General features: G+C 42.2%; 1 protein-coding gene across 1 annotated transcript in view; it reads left to right on the forward strand.

Moving 5' to 3' along the window:
* MYO5B (myosin VB) overlaps window positions 1-23,648 on the forward strand; it is a 284,042-nt gene that overhangs the window by 58,346 nt on the left and 202,048 nt on the right. The window contains 2 exon segments of the mRNA XM_017888643.1: window positions 1,312-1,483; window positions 4,280-4,424. Of these exon segments, the coding sequence (XP_017744132.1) occupies window positions 1,312-1,483; window positions 4,280-4,424 (317 nt within the window).

The following is a 23,648-nucleotide window of genomic DNA, read 5'->3' on the forward strand; positions in this document are numbered from 1 at the left end:
AAATTAAAAAAAAAAAAAGAAAAGATCCTTTTAACCTTTTATTTGCAATTTAACATTGTAACATACAAATTTTCTCTATGTGCTTGTGTTTCTTTCTGTATCTACTACACTTGATTTATCTGCCTATCTTAGCATTTTCATTGCTGGGTTTATTAATATACCTTAAGATTTGATAACCAAGTCCCTCTAAAAATGGGGTGGGAGGAACATTGATATTTATATTATCTTAAAAATTGACTGTTACCCCAGTAAATGGAGTCTGTGTCCATGGAATTTCCTAAAAGGTTTATGTAAAATAGAAATTCTTAAAATATGATCTAAAAGTCACCTGTATCAGAATAACTTGGGAATGTATTTTAAATTTCAGGTTCCTGAACCCTGCCTCAGAATTCCTGATAAGTAAGTTGGGCTCAGGAAACTTTTTATAAGTGTCCCAGAAGATTTTTAAGAACAGTGTAAGAATCTTAGCACTCAGATAAAACATGGTGAGCAGCAGCCAAGTTCCTCCTATTTAAATGTTTAAAAACATCCCCACGACCTTCTTATAAACTACCCATGTAGATGTACATGTGTGCATACAGGTACTGAGAGTCACAAATGTATCCTGTCGATGAACATTTTTGAGTACTTAATGTTGTCCAAGTGCTAGGAATACAAGGATAACACCTGACATCTGAGATTTGACCTAAAATGTGTAATCCTACTCCCTGATTATGCATATATATATATATATATATATATATCAAACTCCTAATATATTTTAGGTGAAAGCAAAATCACTGCCCTAGAAGAATTTGCAGTTAGTTGGGGAGAAATCTATGCACAAATGGTTCAACTTGAGGTCGCTTATAGAGGGCAGTTCATCAGATACAAGATGATCCAAATAAAAATGGTGTTGGTTAATGAGGGAGAGTATATGAAGCACCAGCAATAAATGGGGGCCAGTCAAGGCAGTTTTTCTAGATGGAGGGAAAGAACAGCACTCCAATTGCAACTGAAATTAAAGAATCAGTATTTTTCCCTTAAGAAGCAATAGAGCACTCTCTTAGAACTGGTTATGTTTCCTGAGCTCTGTGTGTCAGTCTTCTACTTTAATATCCTGGGGTTATGTTATCTGCAAATTTTCCATCTGAACTGGTCTGTCATGGGAACACAGGTATTTTGTTCAGTTTGTTTTTCTTTAAAACATTATTTATCTTCATTACTTACTATCATGTTAAGATGATGATTCCAGCTAAGAAGACAGCACGTTGAGTACAGACCTAATGCTTCATAACCACCTTTTTGTGTCTGCTACTTGCATGTCTTTAGATTCTGGAATACCCAATTGACGTACAACGCAACCAGCTGCCCTTCTTACGGAATCCAGATATCTTGGTGGGAGAAAATGACCTGACTGCCCTTAGCTATCTTCATGAACCTGCAGTTTTGCACAATTTGAAGGTCCGTTTCCTGGAGTCCAACCATATCTACACTTACTGTGGTAAGTGGGGGGCATCTGTTGGCTGCATGTATTGGAAAGTGCTTACTAGCTTTAGACTTGCTCAACTCAAATGCTTAGGAGTCCTCATTTCACTCTCATTTGTAAGTACCTCTCCTCTGAAACCCTTGAAAGGTTTGCAATCAGTGAATGTAGCTTAATTAGGCTGCCCCAGTCTCTGTGGGATGATTGGTGTTAATCATGGATCAACCAGGGAAGAAATGGCTCACACCATGTGGTGCGACTGGCTTAGCTCAGTCCTTGGAGTCCTGGGAGAGGAGTAAGTACAGCATCATGCCTGAGCTGGGTGCCTGCTCTCAGTACCGAACCCTTGTTTTGTTTTGCCTTGTTTTATTTTCTGCTTGAAATGCCTGCTTTTCTGTGATCTTCTCACTTGCCTCTGTTTGTACTGACATAACACCCAATGAGTATTTGTCAAATTAGTGAGCAAAATGCATAACATACTTAAACAGTCCTGAAATTATATTTGATTTTCTTAAAACTTCTCCTTTCCTATATTGCAAATTCTGATCTCTCTCTCTTTTTAAAGAGTATTGCTAAGTGGCATAACAAAAATAGAACCCTATAAACCATTGTTTGAGAGGCAAATTGAGGATCTGGGTGGGGATTCCGGCTGCAGGGCTTCTTTGTGGGAGTTGCTCCTTTGTGGTCTTGTCCTGGGTGGGAACGCCTGGCACGTTCCCTCTGGTCTTGCTCATCGTCATAAGTGACACCTCAGGCACTCAGGGGTTTTTCACTTTTATATTCCACTTTGGTTTGGAATTTGTAGTTTTAGCTACTTAGTTTTTTTTCCGGATTTCAGGAGCTGTCAATAGCAGGTTGATTCCAGTGCTTGAGAGCTGTGGTTTCCCAAAAGCTCCTTCAGTCCAACTGCTGGTGGGAGTTTTATTTGAAACAAATTGATAATTATCAGAGCCTTTAATAAGATATTTACTTCAAAAGAAGACTTTTAAAATTGACTCCTATTTTAGGAGAAAAGATAAGTGACCATCAGTTCTGTTTTTAAAGGAATCCCCTCTAAGATGTCCTAGTGTCTATATGTATTTATCCAAATGTATCTTGACTCCTCCCATTCAAGCTGTTCAGAGTGACTGAATGGCACAGAAGTCTGAGTCATCCAGGAAGCACTAGATGCTGCTCTGGAGGGGCCAGGATGTTTAAGGAAAACACGTCACCTCGGAGTGTGATACGGAAATGTGAATTGCATGCTACATGAGTTAGAATCTTACAGAACTCTAATAACAAGCAGAACCTGTGAAGCTGTTCCTAAGAGGATTCTCCAAGTGATAAGTCACATTAGTGGAATTTATCAGGGTTCTGGGCCTTGTATTTTGGTCTTTTCAGGCAAACTTCTGTCAAGAGGACTTGAGTGTCTTTTTTACACCTGGCCCTTTCCCCTTTATGTGGAATAATCTGGTTTATTACACTTTGCATTCATAGCATCTCTTTTCAGACACCAGAAGGGAGCACAATGTTGGAGACTGCCCATCTTAGCAGCCGCCCTTTCATCGCCTTCTCCTTCCCAAGTGACTGGAAAAGCTTCTGGTTTTTGTACCTCAGTCAATGGGTCTTCTGGCATCCAGAATGTGATCTTATGGGAAAGAAAAAAGCATATCTCTGTTTTGTCTGAAAGATCAAATTCACACTTTTTTCTTTCTACAGGCTCAAGTAACAACCTGCGTCACCTATTCATAAAAGATTATCTGAACCTTATAGCATTTCCTGATTTCTCAATCAACACGTATTTACTGAGTCCATCATTGCAATGCATTCTTTAGGGGACACAAGGTGTGAGGGAAAAAAGTTGAGATGTGGTATAATAAAAAATGGCAAACATGCAGTCCTTACTATACAAGGCACTGGTCTTAAGTGTTTTGTTGTTGTTGTTGTTGTTGTTGTTGTTGTTGTTTTTAAGACAGGGCCTCACTCTGTCATCCAGGCTGGAGTACAGTGGTGCCATCATAGCTCACTGCAGCCTTGAACTTCTGGGCTTAAGCATTCCTCTCAGCCTCCTCGAGTAGCTGGGACAGTAGGCCTATGCCACCATGCCCAGCTAGTACTTTTTTGTAGAGAAGAAGTCTCACTGTGTTAACCAGGCTGGTCTCGAACTTCTGGCCTCAAATGATCCTCCTGCCTCAGCATCCCAAAGTGCTGGGATTACAGGCATGAGCCACCATGCCTGGCATTTTCCCTTGCACCATGCATCGTTTTTCCTTAGGATGTCCCAGATAAATGCAGTTGTTATCTCCATTTTATGTAACAGTTGAGGAACTGAGGTACTGAGAAGTAATTGCCAAAAATAACATAGTTGGCTGAGCCAAGATGAGATCTCAAGACAGGTAAATTGTATTCTCTGTCCACATGTTATTTGTATTTTAGTTAAGATAACCAATATACAAATGAGAAAATGTATAATCCTTTCTCAGATTTTAGTTCTGAGATGGATTTTTACATCTCTCTAATATATACTGGTAGAATTTAATACCCTCTTCTCTCTGATCCTGGAACACCTTGCATATGTCTATTTTATGAACTCAGTTTATTTTAGCATTTGTGTGTGTGTGTGTGTGTATGCGTGTATGCTTATTCCAGGCTGTAGGGTATTTGGAGACCTGAAGCACACAAATGAGCCTTGATTGAGCTGATTGATTGGTTAAGACTGGTTCTGCTGCCCTCTCATTCTTTGGTTTTTGGCGTATGTATGAATGAGTGGTTGCCTTGAGCTGATGCTAGGTGTCTGCTGTGCTGTCGGAATCTGACCACCTTGTCTGTTTGCAGGTATTGTACTTGTTGCCATTAATCCTTATGAACAGTTGCCAATCTATGGACAAGATGTCATCTATGCCTACAGTGGCCAAAACATGGGAGACATGGACCCCCACATCTTTGCTGTGGCAGAAGAAGCCTACAAGCAGATGGCCAGGTGAGAATGTCCTCAGCCCAGAAGTCCTCCTCAGTAGTCAGTGAGCAGGAAGGGGAGTTTTTACCTTCCTCTGCAGCTGATGCTCACAATGAGATGGTAAGACTGGGATTGAGGGAAACATCTTGGAAACAAAGCAGCCCAAATTCTATTACTTACCTCATTTCCTCATGCCTTTATCTTATTCTTGTGAACTTGAACATAGACTTGGAGAGCAGTGACTCTTTATACTTACTTCATTTTTTTGAGCAATGGAATAAATCTCTTGCATTTCATCTCTCTTTGACTTCCTTTTGTCCCCTTTTCCTCCCTTCATGGTATAATATAATTCATTTGATAGCATCTCCATTCACTTACCCCAGCCTGATCTACAGCTAGTCTCACTGAAGACTCCCTTTTGAAGAAACCAGGACTCCTTGACAACTCCTTGAGATGCCAAGCACTGGAGGGCAGAAATTGAAGTTTCAAACTGGCAGCTGTGCATAGTGGTTTGGGGTTTTTAGCCTGGAAGTGGAGCTCTGTTTAGGTATTTAAGTAGATCTTCTCCTTATTGCTGTTATTCTTTTCACTCTGAAAAATAGCAGGTCTGTTTGTCAGAAAATGGGTTGGGTGATGGGCTGTAACTTCAGCATAAAGCAGGGAGAGAGAGCTTTATCAGTGTTTTGGGGGAAATGCAGTTCTCAGTTAATGCTAAAATGCTAGATTCTTTCAGCCAAGTTTTTCTCGTCACCTCTAGAGAACATTTTTTGGAGCTGGCAACATATAGCAAAGTCTTTTTGGAGAAGGAAAGCTATTCAGATTAACTTAGTAAAAGGAGTTAGTGATTTTTATAGGGGGAGAATCCCATTCTAGGTGGTCTGTGCTTCAGTGGATTTCAGGGTATCATTTTCATCCCAGTGAAAGTTTCCATGAGGGAAGACTGTTTTATGGGCGTCCATGCAGATTTATAGTGCTTCATTGCTGGCAGTAGAGATCAGTATATAAAAGGTCTGCTTCATTATAGATACTCAGTGATGTATTCAAAATAAGCACTGATTGGAGAGCTGAAAAATCTAATAGAATGATCTGTTAACTATTTCTCCAAAGAGTGGAGCTAAAATTATTGCAACCTTTGACTTTTCTCTAAAGCCAAATGAAAGACCACATACTATATTAATCTGCTATCAGGGCTCAAGTAGAAGTCCCTTAGCTTGGCAACTCATTGACGTGCACCTCCTACTCAATTGTGTGTGGTTTAGAAGATTGTGGAGAGAAGAATGAGCATTAGCATGTTGCACAGTATACAGCCTATGCGTGAGTTTCTGTTGGAGGCCATGGGTATGGCACAGAGGAGGGAGGCCTGGGAACTGAACGGATTCTGTGCTTTGGAAGAATCTATTCACCCGAGTCTACATGCACTTCATGTGAGAACGGCAACACTCTTTCCTCCTTTAGAAGATGGTTAATTTATGGTTCTGAAAGAGAAGGTGGGTGTGGCTTGGTTCTTACCATGTTCTACCATGCCAACAGCTCTGACAGCTCTCTAAGACTTGTCCTGTCATGACTGGCTTTCACATTTGGTTGCTTTCATCCCATTCTCTTAGCCATTGCACTTAGGCATGTCAGAAGTTTCCATTCTTCATCAAAGCTGCTTATGGACCACTGTAGGCTTGAGAATCTTCTAGCTTTCCATCCTGAGGAATCTTCTAGCTTTATCCAGCCTATAGACCCTCTTGACAAGATTCCTGTGTTCTTCTCTGCAATGCCTGAAGCTGAGTCCATGGTTATCCTACACTTGGGTTATTTCACTTGCTTGGGACCTTTGCACCCATTATGGGGAAGGAGATGGGTGGGAATCTGGGGTGATAGTGGTGATACTGTCTTGCTCTAGGGCAATGAATTTACAGTAGAGAGTTTGGATGTTAAAGCTGAACTGGGATTGCTTCCTTAAGGATTTTCTTTAAGGTTTTAAGGTTTATACTTGTTTTACTGCTGGGTCCCTAATTTTGCTGAAGTTCTTGTGCAATTTTTGCTTATGAACATACATTAGAAGTAGGAAGACCAGCACATGTGGCCACAGGCCTGGAAACACATATTTACACAAAAACTTACACATGTTCTTAGCAGTGTTATTCACAATAGCCAAAAGGTGGAAACAACTTAAATGTTTTTTGGTTTTTTTCTTTTTTGATATGGAGTTTTGCTCTTTCACCCAGGCTGGAGTGCAGTGGTGCGATGTCAGCTCACTGCAACCTCTGCCCCCCGGGTTCAAGCAGTTCTCCTGCCTCAGCCTCCTGAGTAACTGGGATTATAGGCGTGGGCAACCACACCTAGCTAATATTTGTATTTTTAGTAGAGATGGGGTTTCATCATGTTGGCCAGGCTGGTCTCGAACTTCTGACCTCAAGTGATCCACCCGCCTCAGCCTCTCAAAGTGTTAGGATTACAGGCGTGAGCCACCACGGCCATCCGAGAGCTATTTTTGAATTAGTTCTGTTGTCAGCAGCTCAGGGTTTCTGTTACTGATCTGAGAGGTACATTGGAAGCCTCAGCAGAATCTGTTGAGCCAAGAAAGAAGGGTAACCCATTGGTTAGATGCAGGACAAGTTTTTGCTGTATTTCCTGTATGGGCCTTCTCTATCAGTTTTGAATACTAGAACACATTCATTCAACAGTACCTGTCAACTGTGTTGTGCTTTTTCTGACTCATCAGTAGTCATTGGAATAATTATGTGGTTCAAGTAGCCATAGGCTAGCACAGTGTACTTTGAATTTGAGCCTTCCTAACAGCTGGGTGAAATGAAAGGTGTAAGAAACTAACATTAATAGTTTTCAGTCTTTGGAGACTACAGCTCAGGTGGCCTTGGACTCAATGATTCTCTTCATTCACCAGGGACTTGATTTTCTTTCTTGATGTGGCTCACACAGGGGCTCTTGATGCTTTGAGTGCGTGGGGAGACTCTGTGAGAGCATGAGGGTCTAAGTCTAGATCTTTATTCCCCCCCACACACCCACCCACCAAGAGTTCCAGGAGAGAACTGCTAGTGCTTGGAGGAAAGTTAGAGGAGATATCAGTAAGAGAAGAGAATCGAATCATTCACGGGCCCTATCTCTGTCGTATTTACCAAGTGTGGGCTTGAGGGTAAATACAGATTCACAGTGAAGAAAAAGGGGGTGTTAAAATCCTATGAAACATCATTTTCATGAATTCTGTCCACTGCATGAGAATACTGTGAGGAAGGGGCTGACCTCCACTGCTTAGCTCTGTGCTTTCTACTCCTCCTTCCACGTCTGAGACCCAGAAGGCCCACTCCCTCATTTTACCTTCCTCAACTTCAGCCTCAGGTCTTCCATCAAATCATTATCGGCAGATGTTTATAAAGTATCAGTTATTTGATAGGCTGAATACTGGCCACTAGGAAATGTAAGACCTCACCCTGCTTCTTAAGGGGCTCACTGTCTGGTGGGAGAGAGAAGACATACGTAGGCCAAGAAGCCTATAACTGCAGGAAGTATAAGTAGAAATTGTGCCACGGTGTCATTTAAATTGAGTTTGAAGACCTAATGTCACAGATAGTCCAAGAAAACTAGGATTTTTAGCTGGGTCTTGATGAATTGGTAGGATGCATAGAGTGAGAAGAGGGCCTGTAGGTGGATGGAGTAGTGGACCATGACCTCAGAAGTGGGGCATCAAAAGGTATCACAAAACCTCAAGATACTGCCTTACACTAGGATGTCTACAATCAAAGATATGATAACTAGTGTTGGCAAGGATGTGAAGAAATTTGAATTCTCACACACTGCTAGTGGGAATGTAAATTGGTGCAACTGTTGCGGCAAATAGTCTGATGGTTTTCAAAAGTAAAAAAAAAATCCCCTATGACCCAGCAATTCCGTTCTTAGGTATGCACCCAGGAGAAATGAAAACACATTTTTTTTGGTTTGTTTTTTGAGATGAATTTCACTCTTGTTGCCCAGGCTGGAGTGCAATGGTGCAATCTCAGCTCACTGCAACCTCTGCCTCCCAGATTCAAGCAATTCTCCTGCCTCAGCCCCATGAGTAGCTAGGATTACAGGCACCTGCCACCACACCCAGCTAATTTTTATATTTTTAGTAGAGACAGGGTTTTGCCTTGTTGACTAGGCTGGTCTTGAACTCCTGACCTCAGGTGATCCACCCGCCTCGGCCTCCCAAAGTGCTGGGATTATAGGCGCGAGCCTCCGCGCCCGGCCTGGAAACACATATTTACACAAAAACTTACACATGTTCTTAGCAGTGTTATTCACAAGAGCCAAAAGGTGGAAACAACTTAAATGTTCATCACCTGATGAATGGATAACCAAATGAGGAATATCCATACAATGGAATATTATTGGCCATAAAAGGGAACAGAGAACTGATACATGCTACCACAATGATAAACCTTGAAAACATGCTAAATCAAAGAAGCCAGATACAAAAGACCACGTATTGTCTGATTCCATTTCTATAAAATGTCCAGAATGGGCAAATCTATAGAGACAGAAAGTAGATTTATAGTTGCCTAGGGCTGGAGTTTGAGGCAAAATGGAGAGTGATTTCTGAGAGGTATGTTTTTTGTTGGGGTGGTTTTGGGGGGGTGATGAAGTGTTCTAAAAATTGGTTGTGCTGCTGGATGTACAACTCGGCAAATGTACTAAAAATCATAGAATTATACACTGTAAATGAGTGAATTGTGTGTTCTGTGAATGATAATTTAATAAAGCTATTGTAAACAAAAAGACGTGGTCAGAAGACTGTACCTAGGCAAGTTTAACCTGCATGGTGAATGGATCTGCAGGGGAGCTCTGGGCTGTGAAATTAGAAACAAGGTGAAGCCAGACTGTGGAGGCCTTTGCAGGCTGGGGTGAACTTTGGGGAAGAAGTGTTATTCTATTAACAGAGTACAAAGGTGGCCAAACGAGTTTGGGAAACCATGGATTAACCAAGTTAAACGTCTTCCTTTAAGGCAGAGCTTCTCAGAGCCTTTATGTTGCCACGCCTCTGAGTTTCCAAGATAGGGATCCATTATGCTGGGTTTGCAAATCATATTTAGACACAAAACTGTTTTCAAAGATTATTTCAAGGGACTAATGTTCTGTGCAACACTATTTGGGAAATGCATAGAGCAATGGAGAAATTTTAGTGTCTTGGATAAGGAAATAATATGATACAAGAGATGTTCAAAGAAAATCTTTTCTCTGATGGGTCCTATTTCTTAATGATCCTTTTCTTCTCCATATTCCTGTACATTTCCAAGGATAAGAATACCTTCTCATGAGAAGCTTAGCTTGTTGTGGAAATAACTTATCTGTATCACGTGGATGAAAGGCAGGGAATTATAAAGTATGAGACTATGTGGCACAGTGTCATGTTCTATTTCTTTTATCTTCCATGCTTTACCCCAGGGGATGTGATTGGTGCTCAAGAAAGAATAGGAATAATTGACTCATTAATGCATTTAGTTCTCAGAGTTGCTGTCTGAGATTAGTTATCCCCACAATACAGATGAGGATAGAGACTTTTGGATGCTGAATAGTTCTCCAAGGTTATGAAAACAGTAACTGGGTACAGATGGAGTTCAGACCCTGTGTTTGCTGCACAGCTTCCTCCATTAGCTAAGAAAAATGGTGCTACCTCCCTAAATGGGCAGAGATGGAACCCAGACCCAATCTGATTGCCCAATGCCTCCTGTATTAGCCAAGAAGGTGTTCTACTTCCCTTGATGGGTAGCAATGGAATTTAGACCCAATCTGTTTGCCCCAGAGCCTCCTGCATTAGCAAAGAAGCCCTACTGCCTCTCTAAATTTTGTCTGCTCAACCCCAGACAGTCTTGTCAGAACAGAGCAGATTCTGGTCCCCCAAGTAGCACTGAGGGGCAAAAGGGATAGATCTTTGTCCTTACAGTTTTGGTGTGTTTTCCAGCCTTGTTGGTGGGAGTGTGCCGTCTTATTTGGCTGGCTGTGTCTGATTGCTTTTTTGAGCCGTGTGTTTTATTTGTGCTGTTTCCCGCCCACCCCCCCGCCCGGCCGCCCCGCTGCCCCAAAAGGGAGTGGGGACGCTACAGAGCAAATCTATGTGCTCAGGTAGCCAAGGTGATAGAGCACCCACATTCCCATCTGTCTCTGCTGTGTTGCCAGCTGTGACTAATAATGAAAGATGAGATTGCTGTTGCCTGGGGTCCAGGGAGGAGTGTGCAGCTTGGAAGCCTTTGGAGGGTGGAGCTGGTGAGGAATGAAATGCACCCTTGCCAGAGTGAGAGCCATCCTGGAGGACAGGGTTTGGAGCCCATGAGAGTGAGACTCTCCTGTCTGGCCACCCTGAGATGTCTCTCCCAACTGCCATGTGTCCAGGGGTAAACTCTCTGACCTCTGTGGTTCTCAGCATCTTCACACTTTGAGGAGAACATTGGCTTTGCTTCTGAGAGGAGCTTGGATCCAGTGAGAAATCATGAGGAACCTTTGAAAGCTCTTGAGTGCTGTAAGACTTTGGGTATAGTTGTTACAGCTGACAGAGTCATGGCCTGTGGTTGAGTACAGTGAATAGTGGAGTCCCTGGGGAGGTCAGTGAGTAGGGAGCAATGACTGGGTGAATTTTATAGTAAAGTCTGAAACCAGGACTTCAGTCAGCCCTGAATTTTGGATGAAGTTTTCTTTCCTGTTCAATATAATTTCAAGTAAGGGTTAGTCAGAATTGCTTTAGGACGAGGTATAAGAGATGCTCAAGAACACAGGAATGGTTTTTAATCTCTTCTCTGGCATTATCTCATTTCTTGAACATGCCCTGAGCATTCCACATTCAGATTCCTTCCTGGGATGTTCTGGGCTGTTCACCTGTCCCTGTTATTCCCTGCTCACCTGGGTCTCTTGTTCTGTGACCTCCTGCACAGCCATGCCAGTGCACACCTATCTTCCTCCCCTAGGTATGCTACAGCACTAAGGTTTTGTGAAATTGTTTTGATCCTTTTCATTTTCTTAGATGGTATTATTGTTTGTGTCTACCTATCATATTCAAATTGCTAGTTTTACTGTTAAACTTTCTGAGTAGGGGAAAGTTATTTAAGTGTGCAGTGAATATGGCTAATGATGACATTCCTATTTTAAGAGAAATTGATAGTAAGTGGTTGTTGCCATCTTTTAAAATTGTGCATTTAGGAAAGAATAGGAGAGACAGTTTCCTTTGCCTGCCTTCTATGACCCTGCAGAGGTCATAAATATTATTAACAGTTGTGTATCTGCAATGTACCCAACATGATTTGTGAGGTTAAATCTCAAATTGAAATCATAGAGCTAAGAGATATTTTAGTTTCTTAATATTCACTATTTTACCTGGAGAAGCACAGCATGTTAGAAAGGAGAGAGCCTGCGTCACCCAGCGGAAATTAGTTGTGCAGGATACTGTGTTCTGGGCAAGTGGTCTTTTAGATGCTGCCCTACCATTCCCAGTATAGGAGACTTTCTCAAATGTGTTACATTTTTAACAGCTTTCATTGTCAGGAGTTTCTCTATCACACAGCACTCTGCTGAGTCTCCATTTGCCTTCACCTATGGATCTGAGCTCTTCCTGTGCAGCTGTCCAGGATAATAGTCATTTTCTTATATGGCAGCCCCTTCTGTCCTTGCCCCCAACTCTGGCCTAAGCCTCCTGGCTCCCACTGCCACTCCTTATGAGCATGGCTTTTCTGACACTCTCCTGTCTGGCCACCCTGAGATGCCATCTGGTCTTTCTGTCTGATGATGATGGTCGCTGGATGTGGTCTGTAGGGTGTGAGGTGATGTGGTACTCATGCAGAATTTCTGACAGAGCCTGCAAATGCATTTATTTTTGGCAAGTGTTTCATGTTGCTGACTTATTATAAGTTTACAAGTCACTAAATTTCCATCCCTTTCTCTGCCCCACCCACGTGCACACTCAACTGTTTTTTATCACAGCTTTAGTGGGATGTAAATAGCAATAAACTGCACATATTTAAAGTGAAGTCACACACATTAAATTGCACATACAATTAGACATTGTATAGTATACACCCTTAAAACCGTCACCACAATCAAGATAGCAAACATTTCCTTAACTCCCAAAGTTTTCTTGTGTTTTTTCTTTTTTCGAAGTCTCCCTCCACCCCCAGGTAACCCCTAATCTGCTTTTCGGTCAGTGTAAATTCAGACTGCTCTTAAGGTATGTTGCCTTCATCCCGCACTTGCTCGATTGATTTTTTTCCCTTTGGTATGCTGAGCAGGATTCTGTCCATATTAAATTTCACCCTTGTACTGGTGTTCTGTTATTTTGTGAATGTATCTTTTTGAATTCTGATATTTTGCATCTGATAGATCAGGTCTCCCTAGCTTGATGCATTGCAGATGTAACAAGTCTGTTGTGTCATTCTTATCCAGAAGTGGTAATCTGGATAGATTCCTGTAATGTGCATGGAGCAGTTTTTTCTCCAGGTACTAGTCATTTAATCTGGTAGAACTAAACATTGAGTCAAGTGCTCATGTGTATGAAGTCTTGCTAAAACCTACACACACTGGGTTGGTCAATCATGACTTGTTCTCGGAGCACTCCGGGTTGTGTGTGAGGTGGACTGGCACAGACCCCAGTTAGCGTTCCAGCTTCACCTGGGTCAAGGTCCTTCACTTAAGGTGTGCCATTTCTTTATTGGAGCAAGGGCATGTGTGTGTGCACTTATGTCCTTAGGTCACTGTAAGGCATACATGGGCTCAAGTGTTGGAGCACTGAGCACGGAGCCCTGTGCAGGCAGTGCCCCCCTGGGTGTGGGCTCCTGTGGCTCCTACACACCGTTCTGGTTACACAGCATTTTCCTGATGTCAAAGTCAAACTTGTCACCCTACATGGATTTCTTTTGGAGTTAATAGTGGTGGTGACATGTGAGTAGGATTTAGTTTTTCAAGGTGTCCAAAATAATTTTCATTAAAAAAAAGCTAATAGAATGTGAAGCCTAGCAGGATGAAATGGCATTGCTATTTACATCACAGTAATGCCTTTCACGCTGTGTTAACCACTCTTTCTTTTTCAACTGTGTATTTTCACGTTTATATCCCAGAAGACAGAGCAGCTGAAAGCCTAGTCTGCCAATGGACTTGAGTTTTGCAGCAAAGGAAGATGCTGGGAAGTGAGGTGGCTAAGACTTGAGTGTCCAGGGACAGTAACGAGACTGGCTTAAGTTCTTAGAACACAGTAGCTGTGTGACCCTGAGCAAGTTCCTCAGGTTCACCTCAATTTGCACCAGTGTTTGTGTCTCTAAGATAGGGATAAATGTCATGTCTAACTCACAAAATTGTTAGAATTAAATCAGCTGATAAATGAAAATGCTTAGTATGATTTCTGGCACAGAGTGAGGGTTTGCTGAATGTCAGGCACAGTGGTGGTGACAGTACTAATGGCACATCAAAGGTGTCATATCCCTCATCATGTCACAGTATCCAAAAGAAGGAAACGATGAAAGAATTTATAGTTGAGTAAGATTCCATTAATAGGTTGCCCTCAGAACAGATTTTACTTTCAGGGCCGAGTGAACAGTATAAGGATAGCCAGTTCCGTGTGCTCAGTGAAATTCTTTTGGACTTTTTAATAGGTTTGTGCTTGGCAACCAATTATAACTTCTATAATTCTAATTTCAATTTGTCTAGAGGAAATATAGCATAAACTACACTCTGCTTATGCATTTATTATATATAAACCTTTATTATATAATGCATTTATTTTATACATATATATATGTTCTACAGTTAGAGTGAAATTGCACTGTTAGTGGCTGAGCAGCCCCAGAATAGTGTTTAAATGTGGACATCACTGCCCTTTTAGTGATGCTATAAACTTCAACAGAAAATAATATATTACACTGCAGGAACCAAATAATTATTTGATTGTATATAGCCAGTTTTTTGAAAGATAGCTAGGCAGACACCACTGATCATGTGGTGGATGCCAGAAAGCAGCTTTTCTTAAGTGGCTGGAAGTGATAATCCCTTCTGGTACTTGCAGTAGTGAATCAGTTGGTTAGAGCAGCAGTCTTCAAACTGCTGGGGTGTGCTAGTTTTTGGAAGATGACTCACTGGAATATGTGAAGAAAATATTAAAACTTTATTTGTTTACATCTTTTTAAAACTTAAAATATCATTTGTATATGTTTTATACTATGCATAATATAGTACAGTGTCACAGAAAACAATTTATAAACAAACTGTAAACATGCTCACAGTTTTCTGTATTGATAGGGATGCATGTCAAAAGTAAGATAACGAGTTTAATGTCCAGGGAAGTGTCTCAAGCCACATATGCAATGATCTTTGTGGAGTAGTTCATATTTCAGAGGAAAAACTGTCCCTTGGCCCCCTGCTGGGGTCCTTGTCATTGTACCTTTACAGTGGGGTGAAGATGAGAGAAGGTGACCATTCCATCATAGGGAATATAACTGAGAGTGCCGGCCATTGTCCCTCTATTAGTGTCATCTGTCTAACCTGGGTTAAAGAACACTGCACTTTCTAGTAGCTCTTTGATTCTATTAGGATATAATAAACATACCCTGTTACAGGACCAACAGGTTCATATGCCCACTGCACAGTAACAGACCAGTTACACTGAGACAGCAAGTTTGCAGCAGAGAAAGAGTTTAATGATCACAGGGCACCAAGAGAGGAGATGGGAGGAGATCCTTAAATCCACCTCCTTGAGGAGTTCTGGGCTGAAGTTTTTAAGGGGATCACAGAGGGCGAGGGGCTAGACAACTGGGATTGTGAACTGGTTGGAGGAAGGGTGATGAAATCATCAGGATGTGGAAACTGTGTTCTTTGAGTTAGCTTCTCTTGAGGTCCTTCAGACCAGCTATGTTAGTATCACTGGTATGCAGGTCTTGACCTGTAGATGGTACTTAAAGCCTTGGGAATGGATGATGTCAATCAAGGAGAGATTGTTAGGGAGGTGAGAACTTCCCAGATCTCTGAAAGAAAATTTTAAGTGGAAAATATTTTTTAATGTTCATGTTGTTATCTATAGAGCAGTGAAGGAGAGCTATAGTCTTGTAACAGGGTCTCTGTGATTCTAGGACAGTAGGCACCACACAACTATGAGGAAGAGAGTCGGAAAGCAAGCCAATGTCGTGAACACTGAATGTGCTGCAAGCTTGGTTTATTTTCATTTTCCCACTCCCTTCTTCCCTGATTAATTTTATACAGTTCATAGTGACAGTTTCAGTATGATAATGAACAGTGTTTTGACTTAAAGGAACTCCCCAAAGCTCTTTAAAAAAATCATGGAGATAGTTAAAATTAAGTCCCAGTGTATGGCTAGTCTACCTGCTCTTTGTCCACAGCAGATACTTGGGAAGTCAGGGAACCTGTCTGGGTGAGGAATACCGCAGAAAGGCCTGCAGGCAGTGCAGCATGGCCAGGAGAAAGCCCCATGTCTATGTCCTTTAGAACCACCGTGGACAGGCTTAAAAGCAAATGCCTTTGAACCTTCCTGGCTCCTGCCCCTATTACAGATGGATAATGTTGGAAGCCAGAGGGAGGGGTGTACCTACAGCCAAAAGATGACGGAAATTAATTTGGTTCTCTGTATTCCCAGAACTAGAGAATAAAATGATTCATGATTGATGACTTGCTTTTAAAAGATGTCCTTTATGGTTAAAAAGGGTATTAAACCTTCTTTACAAGAGCAAGTACCAAGAATACTTAGAATTATGGGATGTCTTTTTAGAAAATGTCTTGCACCTGGTAGCAGAGAGAAGGAGAGAGGTGGAATCCCAGCACCCAGGGCTTCTCTGCTTAGTCACCCTTCCTAGCTAAGAATGACTGCACCCCTGACCTTGTGTTCCTGAGAATGTTAATAAAAGTGTGTGAACTATTTAGAGTCTCTCTAGCCACATTTAGTTTAAATGTATGGTACTGATCTTCAGTTATGATATTGGGGATCAATATATGCTCACTCGGGTTTTTTTCTGCTTCCCCACTGGGTCATTGGGCTCCTAGAGTTTTATTCCATTTGTCATTGCACATATTGATCCATCATAATTACCTGATGTGTACGAACTCCAGCTCAGCAATCTAAAGCAGAGATTTTTCTTCCTGCCTGTGTGGGGTTGTCACTTCTACAATTTTGTCCATTTTACTTCCTTATATTTATAGAGCCCCTTATATTTCATTGTGTGGAGTGTGTGTTGATGCAGTGCATAGAGGGATGACTTTTTTCTTCCTGAAGTTGGAAGGCTCTTCAGGTCACACAGCGTAGGACAGGGTTTCCTCTTTCAGCATCTTCAACGCATGGTACCCGGTCTAGGCTGGAAACTTCTAGTGACTCCGGGAGGGAGCCATTCCACTTTTGAAAGCTCATAGAGGTGAAGAGATACAAGCCTCCCTGCCACCTACCACAGCCCCAGCGCCTGCCTCTTTTCTGGAGCAGCTGCTAGAACAGACTATTCTGGGAATGGTCTTTTAGTCTTTCTTCTCTAAGCTAAACTCTTCCTCATCTCATTAGCATTCTTCATGTGATAGTTTACTATTCTGATTGGCTTTCTCAGAATATATTTCAGTTTTTCTAAGTATCTCGTAAAATGTGGCTTCTGTAACTGAGTCAGGATTCTAACTCAACTGACCAGAGAAGAGGATCATGGCCCTCTCCCATTCTCCTGGTATCTAGATACTCTGGAGCCGCATGAAGAGAAGCTTACTAATAGCGTCATACTATGATGATTGATAATAACCAAAATACTCCAGTGCTTTCCATCTGAACTGTGGTCACACCGCACCTTGATTTGGTATAATACCCTTGTGAGGTGTGTTGTGGACCCACTGTGGTTTGAAAACTTGCCTAGGTCATGTAGGCTAAGTGGCAGTGTCCATTTAGAATCCAGGTGCTCCCATTCTCTAGAACTCTTTCCTCTATAACTGAGATGGGTTGATGATGCAATGTTCTTAGAACTAATGAAAGATATCTTTACTGTCCTGGTAGTAAATCACCAAAATGACTTTTTTTGGTAAGACATTGTAGGATTTTTCACCTAGGAAATCTGTAAGGAGAATAGATGATTTATTCTTAAAGGAGATGCCTAGAAGACCCTTTGTAACTTTGACAAAGCAGCAAATTCCACCTTCCATTCTGCCCCTAGTCCCTGGGTTTATCAGTTGCCTCCTCCAACAATGCTGGTCTGCTGTCATCTTAAACAGCAGCATATCAAAGCTGAACTTAGCTTCCGGCTTTAGGCTGGGCTTCTTCCTTAGTCTGGTCCAGGGATTCCCCTAAACCTCTCCTAGAACTAGGAGGTGGGGGTAAAAGGCCTGTGTGGGGAGTGAGGACACTGGATGCTTCCCTTGGTTCCTCTGTGACCCTTCCCCCAGACCTTCCTCTCAGCCCCCTGTGGCAAGCGGGACTTATGTCACTTTACATTCTGAATTCTCTCTGACCGTGGTGCAGAGTTCATATTCCTTAAGCCTCACTCTTGATATCTGAGTAGGAATCTAACAAACTTTTAAACCTTCCTTTCTCCATGGCAGCAGGCAGGATTTCAAGACAATTATGCTGAGAACCAAAAATCTTGTTTTGATAATCAGAAGTTGAACTCTGTGGCATTTGTCTCTTGTCTTTGCCTTCTTATTGTAATAATCCTAATCCTCTTGAGACAAATTAATGCCTTGAGTTGAGGAAGGAGAATGTCACGTAAAAGAAATGTGGAAGAGAAAAGTGTATTACTGTATTTCAAAAATATTTCCCAGCTTTGTTATGCATAATAAGAGGGAATGTTTCCTAATACCATAAGTGATATATGAATGTTATTTAACTGCCATTGGAACAGTATCTCAATTTTATAAATTTGGCAATGGAATCACAGCAGTTACACATCTTCCCTAAGGCACATTGCTGGCACTTGGCAAACATGATGTGAACCTGGGCACCCTAACTCTAAACCGTGTGCTGTTAACTGGCTTGGTACACTTCTGGGTTTTTGGCTTAGGAAACTGGGTAAATGGAAGTTCTATTTGCTGAGTCTGAGAAAATGGTGGAGAGGGAGGGAAGAGACACTACTGGGGGTGAAAATCAAATAGTTAATCTGGAACCTGTTATGTCTAAGGATTTCCTACCCTGCTTCTGACATCCAAGTACAACTGTCTAGAAGCTGTACAATGCAGGTAAAACAGGTCTTGACCTGTACATGGTACTTAAAGCCTTGGGAATGGATGATGTCAATCAAGGAGAGATTGTTAGGTAGGAGAGAACTTCCCAGATCTAACCCCAAGGAATGTTAATATAGATCTGGTAGAGAAGGAGGAATGTACAAGTAAGAGATCTGGTCTAGAGAGTAAATCTCAGCTGGGAGTGGTGCTTCCTCCTTAGGGTAATTGGAAATATGTGTAAGATTTTTTTTTTTTTTTTTTTTTTTGACACAAATGAGATGGGGTGTGGTGGAGAACAACTGTGTCGACTGGGCTTTGGTTAGGATGCAGAAGAACTTGCAACGTGAGGGACAGTACTGGGCATCTAAGAATGGCCTCCCATCAGGCAGAGAGTGGCACCCAAACTGATCTTTAATACTTCTTGTAACTCACATTATACTGCCTTTTAATTTTCAGACCTCTTTTCTCTCCCTTGCCTCATGGCTCTTGCCATAACTCCAGGATTGTGGAAGGGCAGCCTTTATTATATCCCCTCTTGAGAGCTGAGGCCCTGAGAGGTAGAGTGATGGCCAAAGGCACCGAGCTCATGAGTTGCAGAACTAGTGCTGGAACCTGGTTCTCCCAACTCTTACTCCAGGGTTCTTGCTGTTCAATTCTTGTGTGTGTCTCCATGGATTGGATCTGGAGAACCTGCATTTCTAGCTGTCCTCCAAAGGGTTGCCAGGCTTGCACTGAATAATTTGCTCCATTCAGTGGGAGGTTTTCACAGCTGTGGCATGGCAGGATCTCCTCAGAGGTCCTGTGTGAGCTGACCTGTTTGACACTCGATGCAGAGGATGATGGCAGTGCAGGTGATAATGCCTGTGTGTGCATATATGTTCCTCTGCGTGCACTGGGAATGCAGAGCCAGTGTGGATATCACAGGTTTGCTACACCATGTTCTTAGTGTACCTCTGCACACACTGTGTGCTCCATGTGGGCAGCTGCTGGGTAGACATAGAGTTTGAGCTACAGGAATGCCCTATGTATCAATTTCTGCCCTAGAGACAGAGCAGCTTTTAAAATTCTGAGGAGGTAAGTAATTATGTAATACAAGTTAGATGACTATCCACAGATTCTCCTGTCTAAAAACATCCATCTCCCTGGCCTAGCCCTTTGTTTAGCTGAGTGAAAAACTGTTAAAACATATATTTCCTGATAGAGAAAGTGTCATCTATGCCACAACTCTCAAATGTGACTTGGGTCTGTTGCCTTCAATTTCTACCCCTGCTGCCTGAGTTCAGGGCCGCCTCCTCCAGCTGGTTACTGCTGCCGCCTCTGCATGCGCTGCATCCTTGTTGCATGTCTTCTGACTCCTGGGTCCATCCCCCTCACTGTTGTGGTCATTTTAGGTAAATGATTTCAGCATTGAACATGCTGTTGAGAAAGAGCCTGTAGGCAGGGAGGTTGAAGCTGGGAGGGTGGGAGGCACAGAAAGGGGGTCACTAGTAGATTGGAGTCCCGACATTTGGTTAGGATCCAGAGCTCAGATGGTGGAATTTTGCTCCATAAGAAGGCAGAGTTACTCCCATGTTAAGGGGAGGAGGAAACGTAGGAGCTGCTGCAGGAAGGTTGGTGCATGTGGTGGTGGGAGGTTGAGGAACTGTTCCAGACCTTTTCCTGTTATCTTAACACATAGTAGATACTGAAATGTTGGATGGCAAATTCCTGGGGAGTGGGGATGGGATCAAGTCACTTGGAGAAGAATGTGTGAATCGGAGCCTGCAATGTGTGCTATGAGCTGATGCACAGTCGATGCAAAGGTAGGTGGGTGGCTGGATGAAATGACTGTGTCTCTCATGAAACAGGTTACTGAGGGTAGAGGGTGGAGCTGCAGGCTTTGCTAAGCAGCCTGGGGTAGATGAGCTTGGTGAGCTGGAGTATGGTGTTGAAGACACAGTCATCAGTGTGCAATGCTTGTGGACTCATCAATCATGCCCTGGTCTGTGACCATAGACCCTCTCACCCAGGTTAGTTTGAACTCGTCATAGGTAGGGTAGACAGATCATGCAAGAGAAAGAGGGACACAGCCAGAGACCTTGACAGCTGGAAGGATCCTTAGATATTTTTTGGTCCAATTCTTTTATTTTAAAGCAGATGAAATTGAGTACCAGGGAGGAGAAGGACTTCCTCCTGGGCCCTGTGTTGAATTTGAGTTGAGGCCACCAGGTACCAGAATCCCAGTCTTGTGCTCATTCTAATCTTCAGTAAAATGGCAAGATCCCTGGGCCAGTATTTGACCCCAGGTCTGCTCATTGTTGTCTTGACATAAACTGAGAAAGACCTTGAATCCTAACTTCCTCATGCCTTGGCCAAGATGAACATCACATCAAGCCATTATGGCAATTTAGTTTTGTGTGACCATTTTTCAAAGAAATAGGTAGCGTAATGCTGGGTTCTGGAGACTGGACCACTGAATGAAAGAGTTTTGATGGGTGAGATAGATCCGAAATAGAGGATCATGTTTGTAGAATAGCACAGAGCAGCCAGCATGAGAAACACAGGTGTGGTTGGATCCCAAGATGACCTGGGAGGGAAGTAGGGAGGGTAGCAGGGGCCGACTCACCCACTGAGCAGGTTGTGCCCTCTCACTGTGGCTTAGTCATTACCCATCTCATAAAAACTGCAAGGAAAATATTAAGAATGGAACTGTGTAATCCCAGCACTTTGGGAGGCTGAGGCGGGCGGATCACGAGGTCAGGAGATTGAGACCATCCTGGCTAACACGGTGAAACCCGGTCTCTACTAAAAATACAAAAAAAATTAGCCGGGTGTGGTGGTGGGTGTCTGTAGTCCCAGCTGCTCGGGAGGCTGAGGCAGGAGAATGGCGTGAACCCGGGAGGCGGAGCTTGCAGCGAGCCGAGATTGCGCCACTGCACTCCAGCCTGGGTGACAGAGCGAGACTCCGTCTCAAAAAAAAAAAAAAAAAAAAAAAAGAATGGAACTGTGACTTCTACAGGTTTATATTACATAATAGCTTATGGTTTCTCTACTAGCTACTTGAGTAAGGTATATTTTTAAAGCATGTTTATGAACTTTTTCTCTTTTCAAATGTCAGTGAGATTTCATTTAGTGGTCAGTTGTGACTGTGTCTGTGTTAGATTTGCTGTCTTGCCTCCTGAGTGGATAATAAATGGCTCTGGAGTGTAACATGGTTTCACATTATTCTTCCTTCAAAAAGTGAAGTCCAATAGTGCAAGTGGGCAATCACGCAGACTGGGGAATAGATCTTCATCTCAGCTGGTCAGAGAAAAGTGCTACCTCTTTAGTTAGCTTGGGATATCTATTTCTATCTACTTTTCTTTTTTCTTCCCCTCCTCCCTTCTTTCCTGTAATTCTTAAAATGCTTATTAAATCCCCCTTTCTTAGCTTGAGAGTGGTAGTTGAAATGGCTGCCCACTAAAATCATGTGTTAAGATGTGATGCTAGCATCCCCCTTTATCATCGTAAGAAGCAGTGCAATGTGATAGGTTAGAGCCTGGGTGCCAGAGCTAGCTGGCCCAGTAACCAGCTGTGTGACCTTAGGCAAGTGATACTAGCTCTCTGTTTCCTCATCTGTAGCATGGAGATGATAGTAGGACCTACTTCCTATGGTTGTTCTGATGATCGATTGATACACAGAAAGTGCCTGCTACCTGGAAGGTGCTATATGAGAGTTAGCTGTTATTTTCACAAAGCTTGCCTTGATCATATTATTCCAGTTTAAAAGTTGTCCTCATGTTGACATTTTAAAGATTGTGAAGGCTTCTGTAGACAGCTACTGCATACACGGAAAGAACAATTTAAGAAGTTAAGATCTTAACATATCTTTAAAAAGAGGTAGAGATATGCAGAAAATATATATGCAAATGCAAAGCTCTTTATAACATAAGGTAGACTATATCATCAAGCAAAAAAAAAGAGTATATGTGTGATCAGGCAAAAGGATATGAGTGACTAGCTGGGCATGGTGGCATGTACCTGTAACCCCAGCTACTCAGGAGGCTAAGGTAGTGGGAGATTGCTTGAAGCCAGGAGTGCTAGGCTGTGGTGAGCTATGACCACATCTGCAAATAGCCACTGCATTCCAGCCTGAGCAAGAAGTGAGACCCTGTCTCTTAAAAATACGTATTAAAAATATTCTGAAAGGGCTGAGTAACTGGAGAAAAAAACGCTTAAAAGAGACCCATTTGAACTCATATTTGAGTCACATGCAAGAAAGAGAAACAACTACCTAAATAATCATATTGAAATCCCTAAATTGGTTTCTGTGTTTAAAATACACTTGAATACTTTAAAATTTTTATAGGCAATTAATTAGAATTTAATGTTAACTGGTGTTTCAGGAAGTGAGGAATGTTAAACCAGTCTAATGATGAGTGGTATCACATAGTCTAATGATGAATGGTATCACAGGTTATTTAGGGAATAGTGATTGGAATGATTTCTGAATAGTATGCTGTGTCTCATCTTTTGATTTAACAATTAGATTTTGATGGGCTCAAAGTACGAGATTTTCAACAACTGTCCTTCAAGAAAATCCACGAAGATACTATTATACCTATAAAACATTTAACCCAAGAAAAATGAAAACACATGCTCACATAAGTGCTTCTTCATGAATATTCATAGTAGTATTATTCATAATGATGAAAAAGTGAAAACAACCCAGATGTCTATCAGCTAAAAAATTAAAATATAGTCTGTCCTTACAAGGGGATATTATATTGTTTGGCTATAAAAAGGAATGAAGTATGGATACATCCTACAACATGATGAACCCTTGAAAAATTATGGTAAGGTAGCCAGGTGTGGTGGCCCACACCTGTAATCCCAGCACTTTGGGAGGCCAAGGCGGGTGGATCATTTGAGGTCAGGAGTTTGAGACCAGCCTGGACAACATGGTGAAACCCTGTCTCTACTAAAAGTACAAAAAAGAAAATTAGCTGGGCAGTAGTGGCACGTGCCTGTAATCCCAGCTACTCAGGAGGCTGAGGCAGGAGAATCGCTTGAGCCTGGGAGGTGGAGGTTGCAGTGAGCCAAGATCATGCTGCTGCACTTCAGTTTGGGCGACAGAGTGAGANC

Source organism: Rhinopithecus bieti, unplaced genomic scaffold, assembly GCF_001698545.2.
Source record: "Rhinopithecus bieti isolate Rb0 unplaced genomic scaffold, ASM169854v2 scaffold_18295, whole genome shotgun sequence".
NCBI classification, from domain to species: Eukaryota; Metazoa; Chordata; class Mammalia; order Primates; family Cercopithecidae; genus Rhinopithecus; species Rhinopithecus bieti.